The sequence below is a fragment of the Thermobia domestica genome, chromosome 18 (assembly GCF_964235325.1).
Source record: "Thermobia domestica chromosome 18, izTheDome1.hap1.1, whole genome shotgun sequence".
NCBI classification, from domain to species: domain Eukaryota; kingdom Metazoa; phylum Arthropoda; class Insecta; order Zygentoma; family Lepismatidae; genus Thermobia; species Thermobia domestica.
Window position 1 is genome coordinate 109,362,242 of NC_137471.1, and position 22,848 is coordinate 109,385,089.

Here is a 22,848-nt window from a genome sequence, read left to right on the forward strand (position 1 = left end):
TTATCGTCACAATAACTAAAAATTATCGAATATCGGAAGAAATTATCGTATTTCTCGTACACATACTATATATATATATATATATATATATATATATATATATGTGTGTGTGTGTTTTCTCACTGCATACTCTGTTTCCATCAAAGTACAGCATAAATGTAAAGACATGAATGTTAAATACTAAATAATTTCATTAACATCGACAAAGGAAAAATAAATTATCTATACGTACCTTGTAAGATGTCAATGACATTGTCCAGAAGTTGATGAACAATACTTGTTTCAATAAATCTGATGTGTTAAACTAAAAATAATAACTGTTTTTTTTTTTTTTTTTTTTAAATAAAAATATGTACACTATATACAGCACCAAGATTGTTCAGTTGATTTCTTCGAAAGCCACTTCCTCCAGTTCACTTTCTTGCAACTGGTTCGAATTTTGTGACCCACTAACTGGAGATCCATTTTTGTACAAGTTCGCAGAATTCATATAAGAGAGCATTGCTTCCGAAGGAGCGAATGCAGAACAGCCCCCTTGCGAAGCTACTAACTGCGACGTCAGTAGTAATGATGTTATTGTCTCAGATACAAGTTTGTTTCTTGTTTTTGTTTTCACTAAATTTACTTTAGAGAAAACTCTTTCACAAGCTGCATTTGCATGGGGCAATGCCAGAACTTCAAGGCAAAAGCGCGATAGTTCTTTAAATTCACGTGTTCCATCAAGACTTTCGAATTCACCTAACTTCACATAGAACTCTTCGGGGTCTAAGGTAATCATATCGGACGGAAAAGTAGTAAAAGCCATCCTACGCCACTGGTCATCTAGGAGCTGCAGAGTTTCTACATCGGTTGGGGGTAAAATTCTTGGCACCAAAGAAGCAAGGGGGGCTAGTGAAGCTGCTCTCATTTCTCCTTGCGAGAGAGCACTTGACGGGTGTAAAGTAGACATTTTAGCAAAAAGCGAATTCTGCCCAAAATCAAATCGCTTTTTAAGTTCTTTACAAGCAACAATGACAAAGTCGCGACATCGACGCCTAAAAGTATTTAGCTCTTGGTTGTTTAGCATGTTGTTTGATGTGTGGCAGTTGATTTTTTGATGTACTTTCACCCCCAAATATATGTTGGTCAGGGTAGAAAATACGTCTTCGTTTTCGGGGTCAATTTTTTCTATGTCCGTTCTTTCGATATAGTCCCTCTTCATGTATATGTAAAGGAACTCTTTATAAGCGCCACATATCTTCTGGTGAACAACTGTCACAAGCGACTTATCACTTTGGAACAACTCATTTAATTTAGAGAATTTCGGAAGTATCCACTCCAAAAATAGAAAGTACAGCTCCACATCAAGATCATTCATCGTGTCAAATATAACTTTCGCTGTCCCAAGTTTGTCATTTAATAAGGATGCAGAAAAGTACAATTTAAAAGCTGGCCACTGTTCAACAATGCGCGTCACAACGTTGACAAGTGACAGCCAACGAGTCTGTGATGGTCGCAGCAATTTGTGTGGTTCGACCCCGCAAAAATCTTGGAAGTCACGAAACTCTGCTTGCCTTTTACTACTGTGCGAAAAGTAAGCGTAAATATTTCGCACAAGGTGTTCGCATCTAATAGGTAGCATTTTGCAAGCTTCACTGGCACAGAGATGTAAAGAGTGACATATACATTTTTGGATAACTATACCAGGTAGAAGTTGCTTCAATTTCTGGGACACAGAATTATCTCCACCCATCATAGTATTACACCCATCACTACCGAAACCAACTATATTTTCGACAGGAATATTGTCTTCTTTGAAAGATGTAATTATTAGTTCGAACAGATGTTGGGCTGTGGCTCCAACCGCAGTTTTACCCGTGAGAAACACTTGTAATAATTTCCAAAACTTAGTCAAAACTCCATTATCGGACGCATATCGGACACAAATACAGAGAGTCTTTACAGCACTTACATCTGTAGATTCATCTATTAGTATAGAAAATTTGTTCCGCGCAAGAACACCATTTAGTTCGTCACTAGCTCCTTTAGCTAAAACATTTTTAATAATAGAAGTGGCCTTTGTTCTTCCTAATGTTACGCCCTGGGCAATTTTAGAATCCGGGTAACATACTTTATTAACTGACGCTAAATGGTCTGACACACGAAGGGGTAAATTATGCTCGGCAATAAAAGCACTGAGTCTAATTTCTGCGGATTTTATCTTTTTGTCCAGATTGGCTTCTTCATTCGATTCACGAAAACAAGTAGTAACACTTCTTTGAAACGAAACCGTACGCTTACGTTCGAGATGTTTCTTCCCTTTAGCGTGGTTTTTAATCACGGTCAGTTCTGCTAAAAATTCATAATTACAAACTGTACACCTAGCTTTCGTTGTATCGTCTTTGACAGCAGTAAGCCAACCTTTGAATTCCGCCACACTTTCCCACTGTTTTTTGTAATGTTGAGTGCGATGTTCTATTTTTGTAGAAGATTCCCCCCGTAACCGCTTTTTCTTTTCAGGTGTACTACACCTGCTTTCACAAGCTCCTCGTTTCCTCTCCATCCTTGAAAGCAAAGAGTTTATATAAACACACTCGCGCGCGAGAGAAAACGCATTCAATATTTCATTGTAAGCCCGATGTTACAATGACACTACGACGTTCGCTCGAGCACTGTAAAATATGTAATGAACGCCACGAGATTAACTACGTTCTTCTAAACTCACGATACAACAATGCACTACACAGTCCACAATAATTTTAAACATATGTGGGGACTGATTGGAAAAGTTTCTTTTGATATTTGATATGGCGTCGTCTGACCAATCTTTTTCTTTCAACAGGCTGTTTATTTCCCTTGCTAAAGCACGTATTGAACAAATGTTCTCTGTTATTGGTTTACAACCTAAAATATTTCGAACTTCCCTTTCCTTCAAATTGATCTTTTCAAGTTGGGGAAATAAGGCGGAAAATAAAAAGAACTCTGTTTGCGAATTAACTATTCCCACCATGACTACATCAACATTTGGTATTAGCATCCTTTTTTTTTTCCTCTCTGCTCTCTACATATGACCTGTAAAGCAGCATAATGGGAGGGAAAACTGAAAAAGCAGTTAGGATCGTCAATTCGCAATATTTGATGTACCGCTATTCTGTTGGATTTGCCCACCACCCGCTCCATCCTCTATAGAGAGTGTGAGAAGACGGGTGACTCCAGCGGGTGGTGGATTTACCAGAAAGCCTGCTCTCTGTTTCTTGTGTAGAGGTACAATCAAGGAAGAACAACGCTACACTTGTTCCCCTTGCGCACCAAAAAGACAAGCGAGTTTCATTGTGATTTTATGGTCATCTTCCTGACCTGAAATTTGTCCGCTGAAGCGGTAAGGGATTCAAAAAGAAAAGTGTCATTTTGTTTCCTCTTTCGTTTTACAGTCGATTTTTTTCTTCCTATCTCCGCACAAACAGCTGTTCTTCCTTTTGCACAAAGAAAATACCAATGGAAAAAATATATTCTATCCAATCCTAAAATTATCGTACGTTTGATAATTATTATTTTCTATCAACCGGAGCATAAAATTATCGTATGTTTTGATAATTATCGTACACTCTGGCAACGCTGCTGATGGGTAATATTTTTGATATTCTAGGTATGTCTTAGGTGACATATCGTTGTTCTAAGTTGATGGATGAAAAAGCGACAGAACTTTCTTCGTTACATTTATACATACTATATAAAAGTGTAAGTTCTAATATATCGAGTTTGGGAAGTCGGAATGTCAAGATTATTTCAAATTATTGTTATTGTAATCAAGTTTAGAAAATACATGAAAATCAGGCTGGGTTCAGTTCGCTTCCATGGTTACTTTATTTTCAGATATCTCGAGTTCCGAAATTCGGAATGTCAAAGTTTCTTCAGATGTGTGTTCCTCATGTTCTAATTTACAAAATATATAAAAATCATGTGGGGTCCAGTATGCTTCCCTGCAGCGTAAATTGGAGACTGGGTGAAAAGGGAGAAGTGGAGTGTAATTATAGGTCTCAGAGGATTCACTGCCGCGGGTGTGGAAAACTGAAAACGATATGAATAAGCACCTCGCCTTTTGGAAAAGATTTTCCCTGATTAGCATGCTTGGGTAGCATTGGTACAGGTATGCATGTAATTGATAGAAGGCATAAGGCTTTCGTGAGGAGAGTAGAGGGATGAGGAAAATTACATCGAGTATATTTGAGTTCCACTTGGAAGGATGATAGAGGAAATTAATATGATGCAAGTTGTAATGATGTTTTCTGGCCGGTTACGTTCAAGAAAATCACATAAATTGATAATACGATAGTTAAGATAAATTTTGTTTTAGTGGTCTGTAATTGTACAGGTATCCAATGCACAGCGCATGAGAGGATTTGCATTGAAAGGAATGTAAGCACAAAATTTAAAAATTCGATTGTAGTTGTTCTTTTTGCGCAGTTCTTACACCTGCTGCAATAGTGCCACCCCCGTACAAGTGTACGAGCTTCCTAATACCCTTACGGGAGTTAGTTAGATACAATCCGTGCGTTTTAATGTTCATCTAGCACAAGTTGGTAGACGTTTTTTTTAACCATACAGTAAGCCATCCTAAAATACTTGTGTAGGTAGGAAAGTAATCTATATATATAAAAGAGAACGTACAAAATCCTTTGTCCGCTCATCACGCTAATACGGCTGAACCAATTTCTTTCATTTTTGGGGGGTTATTAGGATTTGGACCCTAGATGGTTTTTATCATATCACTTTAATTTTTGATTACCAGTGTCTTGAGATAATTGACCATTCAAGTGTCCATAACGTACAAATCCCTTGTTATTAGTTCATCATAGGTAAAAATAAACGTATTTATATGCAACCCGCATGACCGTGTCACTCGGCGGGTTAACATAAATGACAGGCGATATACAGCGGAAAATAGCTTGAATCTTCTGTTTAAAATTTTTTAATTGATTTGCTTATTTTTACAGACACTTTTACAATATGCCAGCACCGGGATGACCGCAGCGAAGCGGGGCGGGTTAACATAAATGAAAGGCGATATAATGTTAAGATTTACTGCAATCTTCTATGGTTTTTATCATATCACTTGAAAGCGAAAAAGTAAAAATTATCTAAGTAACAAAGTTTATTGCGTTCCGGGGTGACCGCAGCGAAGCGGGGTGAACGCTGCTAGTTCTTAGCATAAAAAAGGAATCGCGAAATACAAGGAATGCATTTCGTGATGAGAAAACTACACATTTCTTCATTTTCCGTATAACACCCTACAGGGCCTAAAATTGAGTGGAGTACTCCACACTTTGTGGAACTGTAGGAAAGGAGTGTGGAACTGTAATTCTTAAAGTGTGGAGTGGTATTAATGTGAGTACCTTACTTTTCTCGGATTATGCATGGGGGCGCGGTGGCTCAGTGGTAGAGCGTTCACCTCCCTGGGGTCCCTGGTTCGATCCCAGCTCGCGCCGTGTGGACTTTGTGGTGGACAAACACCGTGCTCGTGGGTTTTCTCGGGGTTCTCCCGTTTCCTCCCACTTTCTTCATTCCACCATTTCACTTATTTCTAATTATCACCGTCTCCTTTAGCCTAACCGGCATAACCGTGGGACGTTAAACTGAAAGATTTCATTTCATTTCATTTTCGGATTATGCATTTAAAAGCGTTTAGTGTGTCAAATTAAACCTTACTGATTCAATACATTCATTATGCAATGGGTTACTCAATTCCATATAACTGCCAGTATATGACATTAAGCCAGAGTTAATACGTATAGGTGTCTCCTAGATGGCAGGGAAAACCATTGCTAATTTTGAGGTGAAGGAACTTTTTAACTATATTTAGTTTTCAAACGTTTTCGGTTGCATTCATATAGTTTTAAAATATGCAAGTAACTGCACGTTTATCTGTTGTTTCAATAGGGCATTACACTTTTCCGATATAATGAAATGTGCTGTTTTGTAGATAAAAATTACACGATCCTTTGAACCCGTTATAGAAATGTGTACTACCAGAGATAACATACATCAATAACCGTCAAAAATTTAGCCGAAGCACAGCGTTACGAAAATCAGTAGAAAGAGTAATGTTTCCCAGAATGACTTCGATAGTTACTGACTGATAGTGAAAACATGAATACAGGAGAACACAAAGGAATGTGGAAATTGTTAACTGATGAAAGAGTTGCTTTAGGTGAAACGTTGCCTCTGTTGAAAATTTGGTGTGCTGTCCATCGTATTAATTTAGCATGGAAAGATGTCACCAAGAATGTCCAAGAAGTTCCATCTCTCATATAAGCAGCATCTGGACTGTGTGCTTTCTATCACTCTTCAGGGTAGCGAACGAAAGGTTTAACGATGGTAGCTTCAGAAAATAACTTGAAAGTTTTGCACTACCCAGAATATTTTGACGTCAGGTGGACAAAATTTTCAATCAGTATTCTCACTACTCTCCTAAAAAATGTATATCCAAGCTGCCTTTACTTGTAAACGGAAAGCCATGTATGTAATGAAGCCAATGGTCATCTGCGTAAATGAATAGAAGTAGATCGCCTTCGTCTTCTCTGTCTTGTGACAGACGCTCTATATGTTTTCAAGAACTGCCAGCAGAAGTTTTAGAGTGATGAAATGTTTCTTTTGGACATAATAACAAATAAAAATAGAACTGTAGCACAATTGGAGAGTATGAAAAAGAAACCTGTTACGCGGGTGGCAAAAACGTTTTTAAACGAACGTGTGCAAGAGAACGTCAACGGAGAAATACAGTACTCATTACATGGTATTCAACTTCATCGTAACACACGTCGCAATAAATCCCATAACAAATATGTCAGTGAGAAAAGAGATTTTACTGTAGTACGTTACGAAGTCCTGGATTCCATAATTAACTTTGTTAGTCAGCGTTTGCTGTATGAAGACAGTATTGTTGCTTTGGAGCCTTTGCGTGCTTTGCAAGAGGATGTAACTGATGATGCCCTAAGAGAATGCCACAAAGTTATTTGTCTTGATACAGATGTTTTGCAGTTCGCAATGCAATATAGAGAGGCATCATTGTGCAGTATGTTGAAAGGTCTGGACGCTAAAAGCCTTCTCATGAAAATCTGTGGAAATCAGTCATTTCATGCTCTGTCAACAAGTCTAGCCCGAGTTGTTGCTTCGAAACCATCTTCCTCCGATGTTGAAAGACTTATAAGTGACTACAACATATTGAAAACAGATAACAGGCTGTCTTTAGCTCCCACTACTGTGAAAAATTACCTTCACGTTAATATAAATATGGGTCCGTTGGAAGATTTTAGCCCAACCTCTGCTGTTATGAAATGGCTGGCCAGATAGAAAAGGCGTTTTGAAGTTGGTAGGAAGTCAAAGGAACAGCCCTGGTATGACGGTGTATTTGCCTTACAGAAAACAGACTGAGACAGCGTGATGATCACGGAAAAATGACAGTGAAATTCTTATGTAAGAAAAAGGACTTTTTTCTTGCAGTGTGACTATTTTTCTTATCGGTTTGTTTCCTGTATTTTATGGTTTAATACAATACAATTAAATATGTATCCTAATGTGCCTTCAATTTTGTTTGCTCTGGATGCCAATATTTTTCTACATAATAATAATAATAATAATAATAATAATATTTTGGTCGCAGGTAAATATGATATACTGGACAGAACACTGATTATATGTCTAAACAAATGCTGACTAAACTAGTTTTTCTATACTATATAAAATTTTTACCAGTGTGGAGCTGTGATTTCGTTGAATTTTAGGCACTGACACCCTACTCGTAATAGTAGATTGGCTTTCTTGGGAGAAGGTAGCAAACAGCGCTAACACGCACACGCAGGCATCATGAGGACAGTATGTGCAGGATCATAAACCGGGAAAATCGTATACAAAATAAAAAATATTATTTTTTTTTTACTTTGGAGGACCGTAGAAATAGAATTTATGGTGAACGTCTCTTTTTAAACCATACATAACCTTTTTCCTGTATACATGTTATTTTTTTCATAGTATTTACGAGAAGTTAAAACAGCACACACGAGAACTGTAAATGTACTAAGGTAATATCATGATTGGTTGATTGTAACCAAGGTGGTTTAAGCCAGCTGTTATTTTTTAATGAAGTGGTTTAAAAAAAAAACGAAAAATTTTCGTAAAAGTTTAAGTGTTTGTAACATCTTATGAAGACACATTTGTGGGTTATCGTGTGTCACTGCTGCATATTAATCGTATGATATTCATACCTAAATACCCCATTTATTACTCAGAGATTATATTATAAAAGCACCTTTTTTTACTTATAAGTTAATGAATCTTTGTTTTTGGATTCTTTTAGTTTGTCATTATTGTTATGTAATTGCAATCAAAGAAAGATACTAAATATTATTTCACTTTAATAATGTTTAATATTGATAAAATTCATAGAAATATCAAAATTTTCTGCCGGGGGAGGGGGGTTATACAAAACAAACGAGAGCCATTTACTGAAATCCGAAGTACCTTAGATGGATATAGTATACATGAAGCTGCATGAGTTCTCGAAGGAGGAGGACGCTCATAGTTTTAGGGATTATTCATTGAGTATGTATGAACTTACAAAAGGGGTAAGAAAGCGACTTTTATTTACTTATCGACTGATACGAAAATAAAAAAGAACGTACTTGTACTTTATATCTGCATGTGTAGTGCCCTTGTAGTTTATCAATGACTATCTGTGTGTGTGGGGGGGGGGAGAAATTTAGCGCATATCGCATGTCTTGTGCACATGGATACTTCTTACTATTGCACTACGTAGAAAATTTATGGTATTTCATGTAGAAGTGGTAATAGAACAGAGAAGAAACGCAGATCAGGGGGTTCTCATGTATACTATTACCCCTTAGGTATCTATTTATGTATAAATGGGTGAGAGCGGGAAGGTTCTAGATTACTGGTCCCCAATGTAGGTTAGTAGCTGGGTTGGTTTCTTTCTGTACTGAAGTTTATATATTTAAAGGAGTGTTGCCGAGCAAGCGTTAGCGAGTGAAGGCGGGTTAGAGACCGCAGGGCACGTTGGTTTCTAGAACCTTGCCGGTGAGAGCTAAAGTGGACTCAAGTAAATCGTATCTGATTTTTTTTTTCAGATACGGAAATAAAGTCGTTGTATTTGTATAACGTGGACTAATAATAGTCGTAGTGAACTAATTTATACTTAATCAGTTTGGACTCCGCTTTAAGCTTATGTGACCCCATCCAGCATAACCAGGTTGTTGCATAATAACAGCAAATTGAAACAAACTTATTTCTGTTCAGATGTGATAGAAATACATAGAGAAATTATTTAAACGAAAAAACCTGGTTTAAATAAAAAAAAAAAACAGGTTTAAAGAAAACACGTTTGTTGTTGAATAAAAACCATGGTTTCTGCTAACCCTGGCTAGTGTTGATGTTAGCAGCAGGAGAACAATGATAAAAACGCATACATGTTCTACGAAACAGAACTCAACATTTTTCCAACGGACATCATGTCTTAATATTAGGTGGTACTTTTCCGTAAGTGGACAGAAGACAACTGGGAATGAAATTTCGCTTATTTTGGTATAGCATTTATCTTGACATATGGGAGCATTGTAAAAATTCATCGTGCAAATTAACACGAAAGCCAATGGAAATAGAAGCATAAATACTTATACACAGTCATATATTTTTATCATTACTGTAATACAATAGACAATGTAAATATTTTTTATACAAACCTTGTTTCATATAATTCTTTCCTACAGAAGGAAACACTCTCTGCTGAAGACGAAAGAAACTTAATAATAAAATAGAAGTGAGCTCGGTAAATGAAACTCATCCTTTCGACTATGTAACAGTTTTGCCAAACCCACTTTTTGGTTGCCTATACGGCCGCCAGATGACGGGCGGGTTTCGTTGGAGGCGGAATTTTCATCCAAAAGCACTTTTAATCCAAAAGAGAAATCTCTGGATTCGTAGACGAATAGGACAAACTAAAATAAACATAAATTAGTTCGCAGGCAAACCAATTTTTGTACAAACTGATATGAATCTGCATTATAGCATTCCTTAGAAAATAAAGTTTGAATGTATGTTCTTTTGGACGAAAGTTCCTAAACCCTACGAAAAACAGAAAAAAAAATTAGTAACTATCTTCCATATGAATTTATAAAATCCCACTATATTACTTAGTAATGCGCATGCCTGAAGCCTTCTTACCAGTGTTACTACCTTCATTCATTAACATTTTCTGTTGCGTGATATAGGAAGTGAGTGAAATATTGGAGGAATATAGTGTGCGTAGCAGATGATGTGCAGTGGCTTTGGATCGCCTGTGATAAGGTAAGGCATTTGCTATTTTAATTAACGCATTTTATATACTGTAATCCTAATTATTTTTATGTGAATGTGCTTACTACTTGTGTATTCAGTGGGACCGATGTTTTAATATGTATGGTCAAGCAGTGTCGAGCCTGGTCAGTGTGTGGATAGGTGACCATTTTTTGTAAATCGATAACATTTAACTTTGTAAACACGGATGAAGTAGAAGTATATTTATTTTATTTTTTACCTCAAATATGTAGGACACTTCTCCTTTGTACATCAATTATTATTATTAGTTCAACTTGTTTACAAGTTAAATGAAAAGAATAGTCGTTATCGTGTGATGATTGTGCTCATTAGGCTAAAGAAGACTCGTGATAAGAAAGAAAAGAAGAACGGTGCTCAAGTTTCGTCACAGCATATTCTCAAAAATTTACAGGCAAAATTCAGTGTTCTGCATGAAAAGGCATATTTGTACGAAAAAAAAAAAAATTCTGCAGACGACAGAATTAAATAAAGTAATACACATGTATTTTAGAGTTACTGGTGTAAAATCATTACAAGTGCTTTGCCAGGTGGCCAATAAAAAGCACGAATACTATTTAAGGGAGCCAAAACAGGAGAAAGCTGGGGGCCTGAGCGATAGCAAGAATGTGCGTCCAAAGTGAACAGGAGCGAAGGCGACGCGGGTATACGTATAAGCAAGGGTAGTGGAAACCAGTTAGTTTTCGAGTTTCAATAGCACTTGTCATGCATCCATACTAGTAGCGCCCCGCTTGTAAACATTAAGTACACTATGCAAGAATACACCGCCGGTGGAAAATAGTACCTAATACAGTTATCTTTCATATATACTGACTTATTTTACAGTAGTAACCCAACACTAGTAAACGTAAAATAAAAGTGTATAACTTTATATTTAATTCTATCGCCTGGCTTAGTTTTTCACCTGTAAGATGTACTTATTTAGAGCAAGTTTCTTAACTAGCAAATTAAACCGAGAACCACAGCAACCATATATATATTCTTATGATGTACTTTTCTTTGAGTGGTGTTCTCTGTCTATTGAATAACATTTTCTCAGTTTAATGCTAGCAAAAAACAAAACAAAATCAAAGTGTTTCTATATAAATTTAGTTCACCGTGTTGTAATATCACATGGAATTGAAAAACGAATAGTCGAACCTCTGCTATCTCGATCAAACTTCTCAGGATGATATACTGACTTACCGCAGAAGTTCGACTGAATACGTTTCTCAGTTCCATGGGAGAACCTGGAGAAGCAAAAGCCTGCGCAACGGAAAATACTAAATAAACTTGTAGAGCAGGTCAAGATGTATCATCATGCCAAGTTTCATTCAGATCAGAGAAGTTTGGCTGCAGCCATTTTCATTACAAAGCACAAAATGGATGGTCCCTAACCTCGAGAATCTTCACAATTGTCGACGAGTTGAACTGCACTCATCTGATCAAAATCAAACTTAAAATGACAGTTCACTTTCAACTGTTAAATAATATGATATGCAGGCTTCTGCTTTCCTAGTTACAGTCTATCCACTGTGGTATGCATATTAGTACAAATGTGAGAGTGCATATTTATTAAAGATTTGCTTCAAAAAGCGATGAAAGACATAGGCATTGCCGCGGGCGGTGATAACAAGATGCCGGAAAACGAACAAGCAGAAAGAATATGGGCTGAAGAAGTGTAAACGACGACGCGGCGGCCCGTAAAGGTGTTGCCGTCCTATTAAATGAATAATATCAAAAGAAAGAAAAAAAAAGTAAAAAATTTCGCGCTCGTAATCAAGACAGAAAGCAACTAAAGGAAATCTTTGTTTTACGTCCCACGTTATGCCGCTTAGGCTAAAAGAGGCGCTGATTATGAGAAATGATTGAAATGGTGGTGGAATGAAGAAAGTGGGAGGAAACGGGAGAACCCCGCGGTAACCCACCGCACATAGTTTTTGTCCACCATAAAGTTAACTTGGCGGGGGCTCAAGACAGAAAGACGGTTGGAAAAACAAATAAACGATGTTGCATCCCGTAAAAATGTTCGCGACCTATGAAATCAATATTTTTTCTTAAAGAAAAAAAAGAATTAAAAAGAGAAAAAAAGGTCAAAATTTCGCGCTCGCTTCGCTCGCGATCAGCAGAGAAAAGAGGACGTGACGCACCCCTAAAAGTGTTGGCGACCGATTGAATAAATATTGTGGGTAAAAAAAAAAAAAAAAAAAAAAAAAAAAGTCAAAAATTTCGCGCTCGCTTCGCTCGCGATCAGCACAGAAAGAAGGACGTGACGCGCCCCTAAAGGTGTTGGCAACCGATTCAATACATATTGTCGGTAAAAAAAAAAAAAAAAAAAAAAAAAAAAAAAAAAACGCTCGCTTCGCTCGCGATCGACATGAAAAAGGCAACGACGTGACGCCCCGTAAAATTGTCGGCGACCTATTCAATCAATATATTCGGTTGAAAAACAAAGTCAAAAGTTTCCCAATCGCTTCCCTCCCGATCGACATAAAAAAAAAGGCAACCCCTTCACCTCTCCTTATGCATTCATCAGTAAACATACAACCATAGATCACAATACCACTCACATCACCTATCAGTTCTCCACGTCCATCAAGATCCAATCATCGCCCTGGCCCTTTATGATGATACACAACATTACATGTTATTGTGTGCATTGCCCCGCGTTACAATACATGACCAAAAAAAAGAGAAAAAGAGCTGCACTGCCTTCAGTGTAGACATGTTCGTATTCGTAGAAAATGATTTTAGGTACACGATAGTACAGTAATCTATCTTCACATGCTTCAGATGTGAACGATACCTACACATGAAGAGGGCTCCCGAGGTTTCCTTTTCCAATAGGATGGAGCTCCACCACACTTGCAGAATGACGAGAAGTTATGTTAATAAATATATCCCAGAGTGTTTCGTAACTCGCCCTTGGTCCTAATGATGAAGCGTTCTTCAGATGGCCCCGATGTCTCCACACATGATACTATGCGACTTCTTTTCACGAGGCTCTCAAAGATCACGTTTGTGTCCTAACATTCTCTGCAGATATGACACAGCTGCGATAGCGGATCACAGAAGCCTTTCCTCTCCTTACAAGAGACGTGTTCATTCGAGTATGTGAGTAATTCGACTATCGATTAAATATCTCCCGTGTCACGATAGTAGTCACTTTCAATTCTTCTAACGAAGGTAAGAAAAAATGCTATACAAACTTCCTTTCGGTATATAAAGGATTAGGGGCCCAGAGAATATTTTCTTTCAAGAGGATACATTCTTTTTCGAACACCCTGTATATAGATCCTCTAATTATAACTGCAAACAAAATGTTGATTTTGCAATTGCTTCCATGAGAGAATATTCTGTGCACTTTCTTTCTGAAGGGCCGGGCCTAAACGTTTTCCTTAATCATTAAATTTAGTAGTTATCTACAATTACATAGTTTTCCATTGTTCTCAAAATAAAGATTTTTCTCTATGAATTGTTGAATGTTGCTAGGGATATTGAAGTAATTCTTTTTAGTGTTTTTTTCTTTACAATAATGTACTGAACGCCTGCATTAAGGAAGTTCGTGTGTCCATCTTGCAAAATGTTTCGTCTTTTTTCATGCCCACTAAGGTAAATATTCATTTTGCTCTTTTCTCTGTATGCAAACCACATTTCTTAAAGGCAACATTTTCATACAAATGTAGTACTAAAAACTTCTAATTGGCAACATCTGGGCTGCGAAGAGGAAAAAGAAAGAAATCTCGTACGTATTCGCGCGCAATTCGGAATTAGCCAATGAAAAGCACAAAAGCGGCCACCATCTCTCTCTCTTTCTTATTAACGGTTTTGTACTTTCTGCAGTTCTATCAGTGCTGCTAACCTCTTACTATATCATTGAATATGTATGTTTAGATATATATATATATATATATATATTTTTTTTTTTACAAAAAATCATACTACTACGGAATAATATTAAATGCCTTTAAACCCTCATTTCTGTTTGCACTTTCTGTTACACTACCTTCCCCGAACTTCTTTCAAGTTATTAAGTGCAGAACGGGGAGTTATACATATTTACTTGCGCTTTGACAATATCTGCACATTGTGTAATAATAGGAGACGTATAAAATAAAACTATATACTAATACGTATATATATATATATATATATATATATATATATATATATATATATACAGTACACATTCCACTATCCGAGGCTTTCCTTTTCTTTTCTTGCTGACGATAAATTACGCTTTTAGAAATGTTGTCTGAAAACAATAAGAATATGTGCAAAAAATACAATCAGAGGTAGAGGTCTTTAACAGGAAATAAGCAAGGGAGTTGAAAAATTTTTTATGCATGTAAAAAATATAGACATGAACCAACTTGTGAAATAAAAAGACCAGAAAACTACTCTTTCTAAATTATGTGTAAACTTTTTACCGAAAACGAAAGTTGCACGAAAGACTTTTTGTCCGTTTTTTGGCCTCCGGTGCTTGGGGTCCCTGATTCAATCCCAGCTCGTGCCGTGTGAACTTTGTCGTGCATAAAGACCGTGCTCATGGGTTTTCTCGGGTTTCTCCCGTTTCCTCCCACTTTCTTCATTCAGTACTCATCATCACCGTCTCCTTTAGCGTAACCGGTATAAGTATGCGACGTAAATCTAAATATTTCATTTCATTTCCCTTTTCTGCTCATACTGCTGATTATGCGCGATTATGCCAACATCCAACTCCGCGGATAATCGTGCGATTACTGTATATACAACTAATACAGATACAACTAATTATATTATCAGTTACAGTATCGGTTTTTATTTACTAATTTGCCTCACTTTATTTGCATCCCTGCAGTAAATAATTCTTATCGATAATAGTTAAAATGTATATTACATTTTAGTGCTTCACGACTGAATGATCATCTGCCTTACGTTATCTCGCAGCTGAAGAGAATGCTACACTGAAAACTACCTTGCGTTATAAAGGGTAAGTGAAACATATCTTAAAAATATCTTTCATACATTTCATTGTGTACATTAAAGAATGTAAGTTTGCCTTTTTCCTGTAATCAATACTTAATAAAGGATTTATTTTTATTTATTTATATACAATTTCATACGTGGTTCGTGATAGTAAACTCGATAGGACACAGTGGCACTATGAACATCCGAATCACTCATCATTCGAACATTCAAATATTTATTCGAATATTAGTATATTCCAAGTAATGTTAACGACGTTAATATGCTTGCCTTTATAGTTAATAATGTCAATTCTTACTTAAAACATACTTCCTTAACAGGACATTGAAGAAAAGGTAGTTGCCAACGGCCATACCATGCTGAATATACCGGTTCTCGTCCGATCACCGAAGTCAAGCAGCATCGGGCCTGGTCAGTACTTGGATGGGTGACCGCCTGGGAACACCAGGTGCTGTTGGTATACTTTTTCTAATTTTGTTTTTCACAAAGACGAATATTCTCACATCGTTCACCACGATAATTTCGTAATCATGCATTACTTAAAACAATTAGCAACGCTTTCCACGCGCTGGTCTTTTTGAGTATTCACCGACAAACCTACGTAGCTACAATAACTCACTCGAAGCCATATGCATTCGCCAACGGCCATACCATGCTGAATATACCGGTTCTCGTCCGATCACCGAAGTCAAGCAGCATCGGGCCTGGTCAGTACTTGGATGGGTGACCGCCTGGGAACACCAGGTGCTGTTGGCATCTCTTTTTCAAATTTCATTATCCTTCAAGTACGAAAATACTAGAAACATTAATTTTATAGTACTTTCAAGAGATAATTTATCAACATTATTTCATAGCGATTAATCGATATTCTAAGCGTTATACCCACTATTTCTTACACTAACAGCCTGTTTATTTGCACGGCACATTAAAATAACCTGATTTCCGATCCGTGTGCACCTACTACTATACTTAACACGGAATGTATTACCACTTTTTAAAAGTAAATTATTATGACTAAGTGTAGATCTCCGGCGAGTAAATGCCTTTCGTATACAAGCACGACACATCTCCGCTATGTGCTTTACTTTTTTACTAACAGCATATAGAAATTGGATTTCAACGTGTTTCTACATAACAGAATGAAGCAAATTTCGTGATTTAACTCTTTCGAATAATGTGTTGGTCCTGACAAGGACCGTTTGAAATGAAAAATCTTGAAGAAGATTTTTACTTAGAGCTTGTGTACTTGGTAACAGCCTTCGTACCCTCACTTACAGCGTGCTTGGCAAGTTCACCAGGCAAAAGAAGGCGCACAGCTGTTTGGATTTCCCGGCTGGTGATAGTTGACCGCTTATTGTAATGGGCCAAACGAGAAGCTTCAGCAGCAATACGCTCGAAGATGTCATTAACAAAGCTGTTCATGATACTCATAGCTTTGCTAGATATGCCAGTGTCAGGATGCACTTGCTTCAAAACTTTGTAGATGTAAATGGCATAGCTCTCCTTCCTCCTCCTCTTCTTCTTCTTATCTCCCTTGGAGATATTCTTTTGGGCTTTACCAGCCTTCTTTGCAGCCTTTCCGCTAGTTTTTGGTGGCATGATGACTCACTCGTTCAGCAAAATTAGATGTGTCCGCCGATTTATCGACTTCATTTAAATTACAGTACGTGTTTCAATTCGCGCCAACTGCCTTGCTTTTCATTTGATGCACTCGGGTGCACGCTTGAAGTAGTAACAAAACTGACTTGATTCATGGGAGGCCGCAATTTTTCCTCTCATCTTATTACGAAAGAATATTGAACAATGTCTGGTCGCGGCAAAGGTGGAAAAGTCAAGGGAAAGAGCAAGTCCCGCTCCAGCAGGGCTGGCCTTCAATTCCCAGTAGGCAGAATCCATCGTCTTTTGCGAAAGGGTAACTATGCCGAACGAGTTGGTGCTGGCGCTCCCGTGTATTTGGCTGCAGTCATGGAATACCTGGCAGCTGAAGTTCTTGAGTTGGCAGGCAACGCTGCTCGTGACAACAAGAAGACTAGGATTATTCCACGTCATCTGCAGTTAGCTATCCGTAACGACGAGGAATTAAACAAGTTGTTGTCTGGAGTTACATCGTCAGGTTAGTGTTTTGCCCCCACATTCCAAGCTGTACTTCTGCCCAAGAACGATGAAGACTAAATGTAAGACCTATATCTAATTCAACAAATCGAACCCTTATAGCAGCGAGAATTTCGAATGAAACTAAGCAACTATCTCAGACACTTTTGATGAGTCTGTATATCGAAAACAAAAAGTGTCTGAGATAGTTGCTTAGTTTCATTCGAAATTCTCGCTGCTATTCGATTAATTAGTATATGTGTAGTCGTCGATCGTAATTGAAGCCCATAGGAAGTCACACTAACTTTAGAATACTCCAAACAGCGATGTGCTTAGTTCCCACTACATTATTAATTATAAGATCATTACCTTTTGTATTGTCGCTAGCTACATTTTTTTGATATTTGCGTACATCGGGCTCATATTACCCAGAGGACAGGACAGTCGAGCCCAGATTCTCAGCAATGGAAGAAAACCTCATACCACATATTCTCATGTACTTCATGCTAGACAAAGGAATTTCCAACATTCTTAAAGCACTCATGTTTCTCTCTTGCGTTGGCTTGGCTGAAATTACTCTGTTCAATATGTTCTCGACATTTATTATTGTTCATTACTATGCCCCAATGACATCATGAACAGAGCGGATCAGAAAACTTTCCTAAATTTCTTTTGCAACATAGTAATGACATTAAATGCACACTTAAGTACGATTTATTCTTTGCAAGGTCGATATTCATATTTGTGTGATATGTGTTATATGTATATGGTTTGTAATACGCAACTACTCTTATTCTCTGATCTCAGAACTCATTTGCTACTGTGCCCAACGAGCGAGCCTAGGTTTCTTGTAACTACTGCCTTTCTTTAGTAAATAATGTGAAGTATACAATGCATTAACCTACATCTCATATTTGTATTACTCTTTATTTTAGTAACCCGCTACGAAGTGTCATTAATTTACATGTAAATCACAATAGACACTACCGCAAAAGAAAGAAATCGAACCCAAGACCACGTAAACAAGATAAAGGACAAGATTCAGGTTTCTAACGCATTATTCGCCCCTCACAGCACAGTATAGAAGTTGTATAAGCCTCTATACGTACATCCTACTGTCAGAACAGAAATTCCGACTTGCGTTTCGCATCTCTCATGCTCGCTACTTCCAACAAATCGCCAATTTCCAACCAGAACCCCTTCTCCAGCATTAATACTGCTACATGATATGAATACGTATACATGAACGTACATAATGTAAAAAAAAACGTATGATTTTCTCAAATTAATCTCTCTACGTCTGTAATTTAGTGTGCATCAAAAGGCTTTAATGTAGTTACACGAATTCTTATAATCTAACAGAAAATCGCACAAAGTAAATCTTTCCCTTTATATAAATTTGTTGGCTCTGAAAAGAGCCGTTTATGCCAATTTTATATCCAAAATAGGAGGAACCCCAACTTAACCTCCGAAACCGTACAGGGTTCTTCCTTGCCTCTTCAAGGCATACACAACATCCATAGCTGTCACTGTCTTCCTCTTGGCGTGTTCTGTGTATGTAACAGCATCTCTGATTACGTTCTCCAGGAATACTTTCAATACTCCTCGGGTCTCTTCATAAATGAGACCAGAGATACGCTTCACACCACCACGGCGAGCAAGACGCCTAATAGCGGGTTTGGTGATACCCTGGATGTTGTCACGAAGAACTTTACGGTGGCGCTTGGCACCTCCTTTGCCAAGACCCTTGCCTCCTTTTCCACGTCCTGTCATTTCGATATGTTACTGCTTCGCTCACCACACACGAGAAATACAAGCCCAAGCAGCCCAAGACTCGTGGTTTTGTTCCTTCGATCATGCAGGGAAAGCACGGAGGAAAAACACAAAACGTGTCTAAGCCAATGAGAACTGTCCTTTTCGACTGACTTTATCCAATGAGAAATAGCTTGATTTAACGGTTTTGCTCTTTATATAACTTGACTTCATTCAGCGCGCAATTATTTGAAACAAGTCGTGACAGTTGCAATGGCACGTACCAAGCAGACAGCTAGGAAATCTACTGGAGGCAAAGCTCCTCGAAAGCAGCTTGCCACCAAAGCTGCAAGAAAGAGTGCTCCAGCTACCGGTGGAGTGAAAAAGCCCCATCGTTACAGGCCTGGTACTGTGGCTCTCCGAGAAATTCGTCGTTACCAGAAGAGCACTGAATTGCTCATCCGCAAGCTGCCCTTCCAACGACTCGTCCGAGAAATTGCACAAGATTTCAAGACAGATCTTCGCTTCCAAAGCTCAGCTGTCATGGCTTTACAGGAGGCAAGTGAAGCTTACCTTGTAGGGCTTTTCGAAGACACCAACTTGTGTGCTATTCACGCAAAGAGAGTCACAATCATGCCTAAGGACATTCAGCTTGCTCGCCGCATCCGTGGGGAACGTGCTTAAGTTTGAAGTTCTGGCACTGAGTTCAAAAACGGTCCTTTTTAGGACCAATACACTACTTAGAGATGCTGTTATCCTAACAAGGATCTTGTCCATACTTGTTATCTTTTTTTTTTAAATTCTCACGCCGTATGTTGCATAGTTAATACATCTACCTTCGTTTTCCTGTCGTTTCGTATATCATCCTATCTTTCAAGTATATTCTTTAGTTTTCCCCTATGTTTACCGATTGATTATCTTCGTTTTATGTGGTCAAGGGTTCGATTTTGCCATATGTTGCATAACTTAACTTCGATTCAACCACTGTTTGCCCTTCTCAACGTTATTAATCTGATAGAACTCGCAGGCGAAATATGTACTTCTTCCAAGGTAGCAAAAGTAATATTATTTTGTCAGAGGTCGCTGCTGTTGAATGCAAACGTTAAACTAAACTTTCTTTAAGTGTCTGTTTGTACTTAACATCAGTTCAATTGTACACCTACATTTCTGCTGGTGTTACTATTTTTCTTTATAGCAATATTACGAATTATAAGACGGTATCCGTGGTTATTAGCGTGTTCCCTTTTCCTAACACTTTCTCATTACACCAGTATTTCCATCATTCATTAGGCGTAATCACCCGTCTCCTTTATCATAAAAATCATAATAGTACGACGTTAAATTGAAACATAGTCTACTTCACTTTCACGAGTTGTAATAAGTTCGAACATTTCTTTCACCCCAGCCTTGAAAAGAGTTGATTTTAGTTTAGTGTCCCTTTCAGCAGCAAGGCTGTTTCAAACGTGGACCTACTTATTAACGTGCAATGCGAAACATTTGAGCTCCCACCGAGAATCGAACCCAGTCAGCCTGCAAAAGTTTTTCTAACAAATGCATTAAGTGCGTTTTCTGTACTGTTTCGCTACTTGAAGATAGGAACAAGGAAAAAGTAAGTGATCACAAATTGACATTACGTAATGTGTTCCCCATTTTTTTTCGAGTACACCATTCTTGACACCCGTGAAAGCTTTCTTTCCCCACCCTCAATTCCCCTCTGTTATAAAGCACTTACATCAAGAAGTGCTTCGGTTAAAAAGAAAACTCAAAGTCCCTTGCGTGTATACTATACATTGCTATGAATGAACATGTGATAATGATAGGAAAAGCACAATTTTACTCTTCTCAAAGTATTTGATGGCTCTAAAAAGAGCCGTTTTAAAATGTCAGATGATTTACTGACACATTTACTTCTTCTTTGGTGCAGCCTTCTTAGCACTTTTCGGTTTTGCTGTAGCCTTCTTTGGCTTCGGGGCCTTTGGCTTCTTGGGAGTTTTTGCCTTCTTCACTTTAGATGGTGATTTCTTAGGTTTGGGAGCAGCAGCCTTTTTCTTTTCACCAGTCTTCTTGGGACGTTTAGCTGCTGGCTTTTTCGCAGGCTTCTTCTCCTTTGATGCTGATCGTTTCGCCTTGGTTGAAGATCCACCTTCAGGCTTCTCCTTCAGCGATGAAGCACTAAGCTTAAACGATCCAGATGCACCTTTTCCCTTGGTCTGAACCAAAGACCCAGAAGCAACTGCACTTCTCAAGTATTTCTTGATAAATGGAGCAAGCTTCTCGGCATCCACTTTGTAGTTCTGAGAGATGTATTTCTTAATAGCTTGCAGTGAACTTCCTCCCCTTTCCTTCAAATTCTTGATGGCGTTGTTCACCATTTCTGATGTTCTTGGATGAGAAGGTGTTGTTTTTGGTTTCTTAGGCTTTGCAGACTTCTTAGGAGAAGCCTGTGCCGGGGCTGCAGGTGCTGATGCCGTATCTGCCATTGCTTTCTGCAATAAACTCAACGATACTGAAGAATGAAATTTTCGCTAGCAGGCAGCGTTGAGTTTGGTTACGGAGCGCGGACCGGATAGAAAGCACTTGCTGAGGCGGGCTGAGGTAAACAGAAGTTCGTAGTTGCCACAACGATAAGTGTGTTTCCTTCTATTTTGATAAACGATTTTTTTCAGGTATTCAATGAATGCACCAGATCCTATTCTTCCTTACTGGCTAGAAGAAACTTTATTCCACATAACTCAAAAGGCATTTGTTTTTATTCGCTTTTCTATTTTATGTTTCAGTCATTGCTAAGTCGGTCACACTACTTTTTCACCCTCCTTGTGCTTATAATTTTCATAATTTAACATGGAAATACTTATCAATAAATAATTATATTACCATGGTAATTAACTTCAATCCTTCCTGTGATTATACGCAAAGTACCATCTTCGTACTGCTTACTATAGTTCAATGAAGGGAATCTATAAAGTAACGCGTGTCGCACACATCTGCCTTGCAAACTCCCTGGCCTACTTCCAATGTATAGACTTTTATTTCAAATCCTGATTTAATTTCATAATTTTCTGTAGATTTTAACATTTTATTACCCAGCTTCTTAATACGAATGACAATCAAGCCTAAATATTTATTCCCTTTAACTTTATTTTTCTTTTTTATTTTGTGCCTTGTTTCATATTTGTTCTTACGTTAGCAATTAACGCACTTACCGTAGTTATGTATGAACAGGTTGTTTCTATATTTATTTTATTCCAAATAAATTAAATATATATACGGATTATTTTATGGTAGTTGATATTTTCTGTTGTTTCCTACGTGAATTGAGGAAACGCACGGACTTTCGCCTAATTCTTGTGCTACTTTCATATGTCTGTATCTGTCGAATGCTGTCGATCTGTCGAAATGTGTATTACTATCTGTCGATTCATCGAGTGAACTGAATTCGTTAACCATTTCACCAGGCGCGCATGCATTTTTTTTTCTTCTAAGGGATCCAAGCTTCGGGGGGCAAGGTTCCAATACTACAAGCCACTATGTCTATATACTATTATTCTGCATTCGAAAACACGATAAATATTCCACTTACTTTTTCACAAAAACATGATACAGACAGAGTACAGATGAAGTGTAAGATCAGATTTATATTGATGATACATCAATATTTTCCCTGTTAATAACTACATTTAATGAGAAAGTCTGCAA

At 37.8% G+C, this 22,848-nt stretch overlaps 1 protein-coding gene, 1 long non-coding RNA gene and 2 other non-coding genes across 5 annotated transcripts in view; 3 read left to right on the plus strand and 1 right to left on the minus strand.

The window, feature by feature from the left end:
- LOC145676002 (uncharacterized) overlaps positions 1 to 10,051 on the minus strand; it is a 358,531-nt gene extending 348,480 nt beyond the window's left edge. For both annotated transcript variants that reach the window (XR_014129257.1, XM_081746840.1), the window contains exon 1: positions 9,732 to 10,051. Coding sequence is in view for 1 of the 2 variants with exons in the window: in XM_081746840.1 (XP_081602966.1) it covers positions 9,732 to 9,741 (10 nt within the window). In the remaining variant the exon portion in view is untranslated. The remainder of the gene's footprint in view (positions 1 to 9,731) is intronic.
- LOC145676004 (uncharacterized) overlaps positions 1 to 10,335 on the plus strand; it is a 128,305-nt gene extending 117,970 nt beyond the window's left edge. The window contains exon 3 of the long non-coding RNA XR_014129259.1: positions 10,260 to 10,335. This is a non-coding gene — a long non-coding RNA (uncharacterized LOC145676004). The remainder of the gene's footprint in view (positions 1 to 10,259) is intronic.
- A 5,315-nt stretch (positions 10,336 to 15,650) lies between these two features.
- On the plus strand, positions 15,651 to 15,769 carry LOC145676244 (5S ribosomal RNA). Its single transcript, XR_014129340.1, has one exon. It is a non-coding gene; the product is annotated as a 5S ribosomal RNA (ribosomal RNA).
- A 177-nt stretch (positions 15,770 to 15,946) lies between these two features.
- LOC145676225 (5S ribosomal RNA) lies at positions 15,947 to 16,065 on the plus strand. Its single transcript, XR_014129321.1, has one exon. It is a non-coding gene; the product is annotated as a 5S ribosomal RNA (ribosomal RNA).
- Positions 16,066 to 22,848: the final 6,783 nt, after the last annotated feature.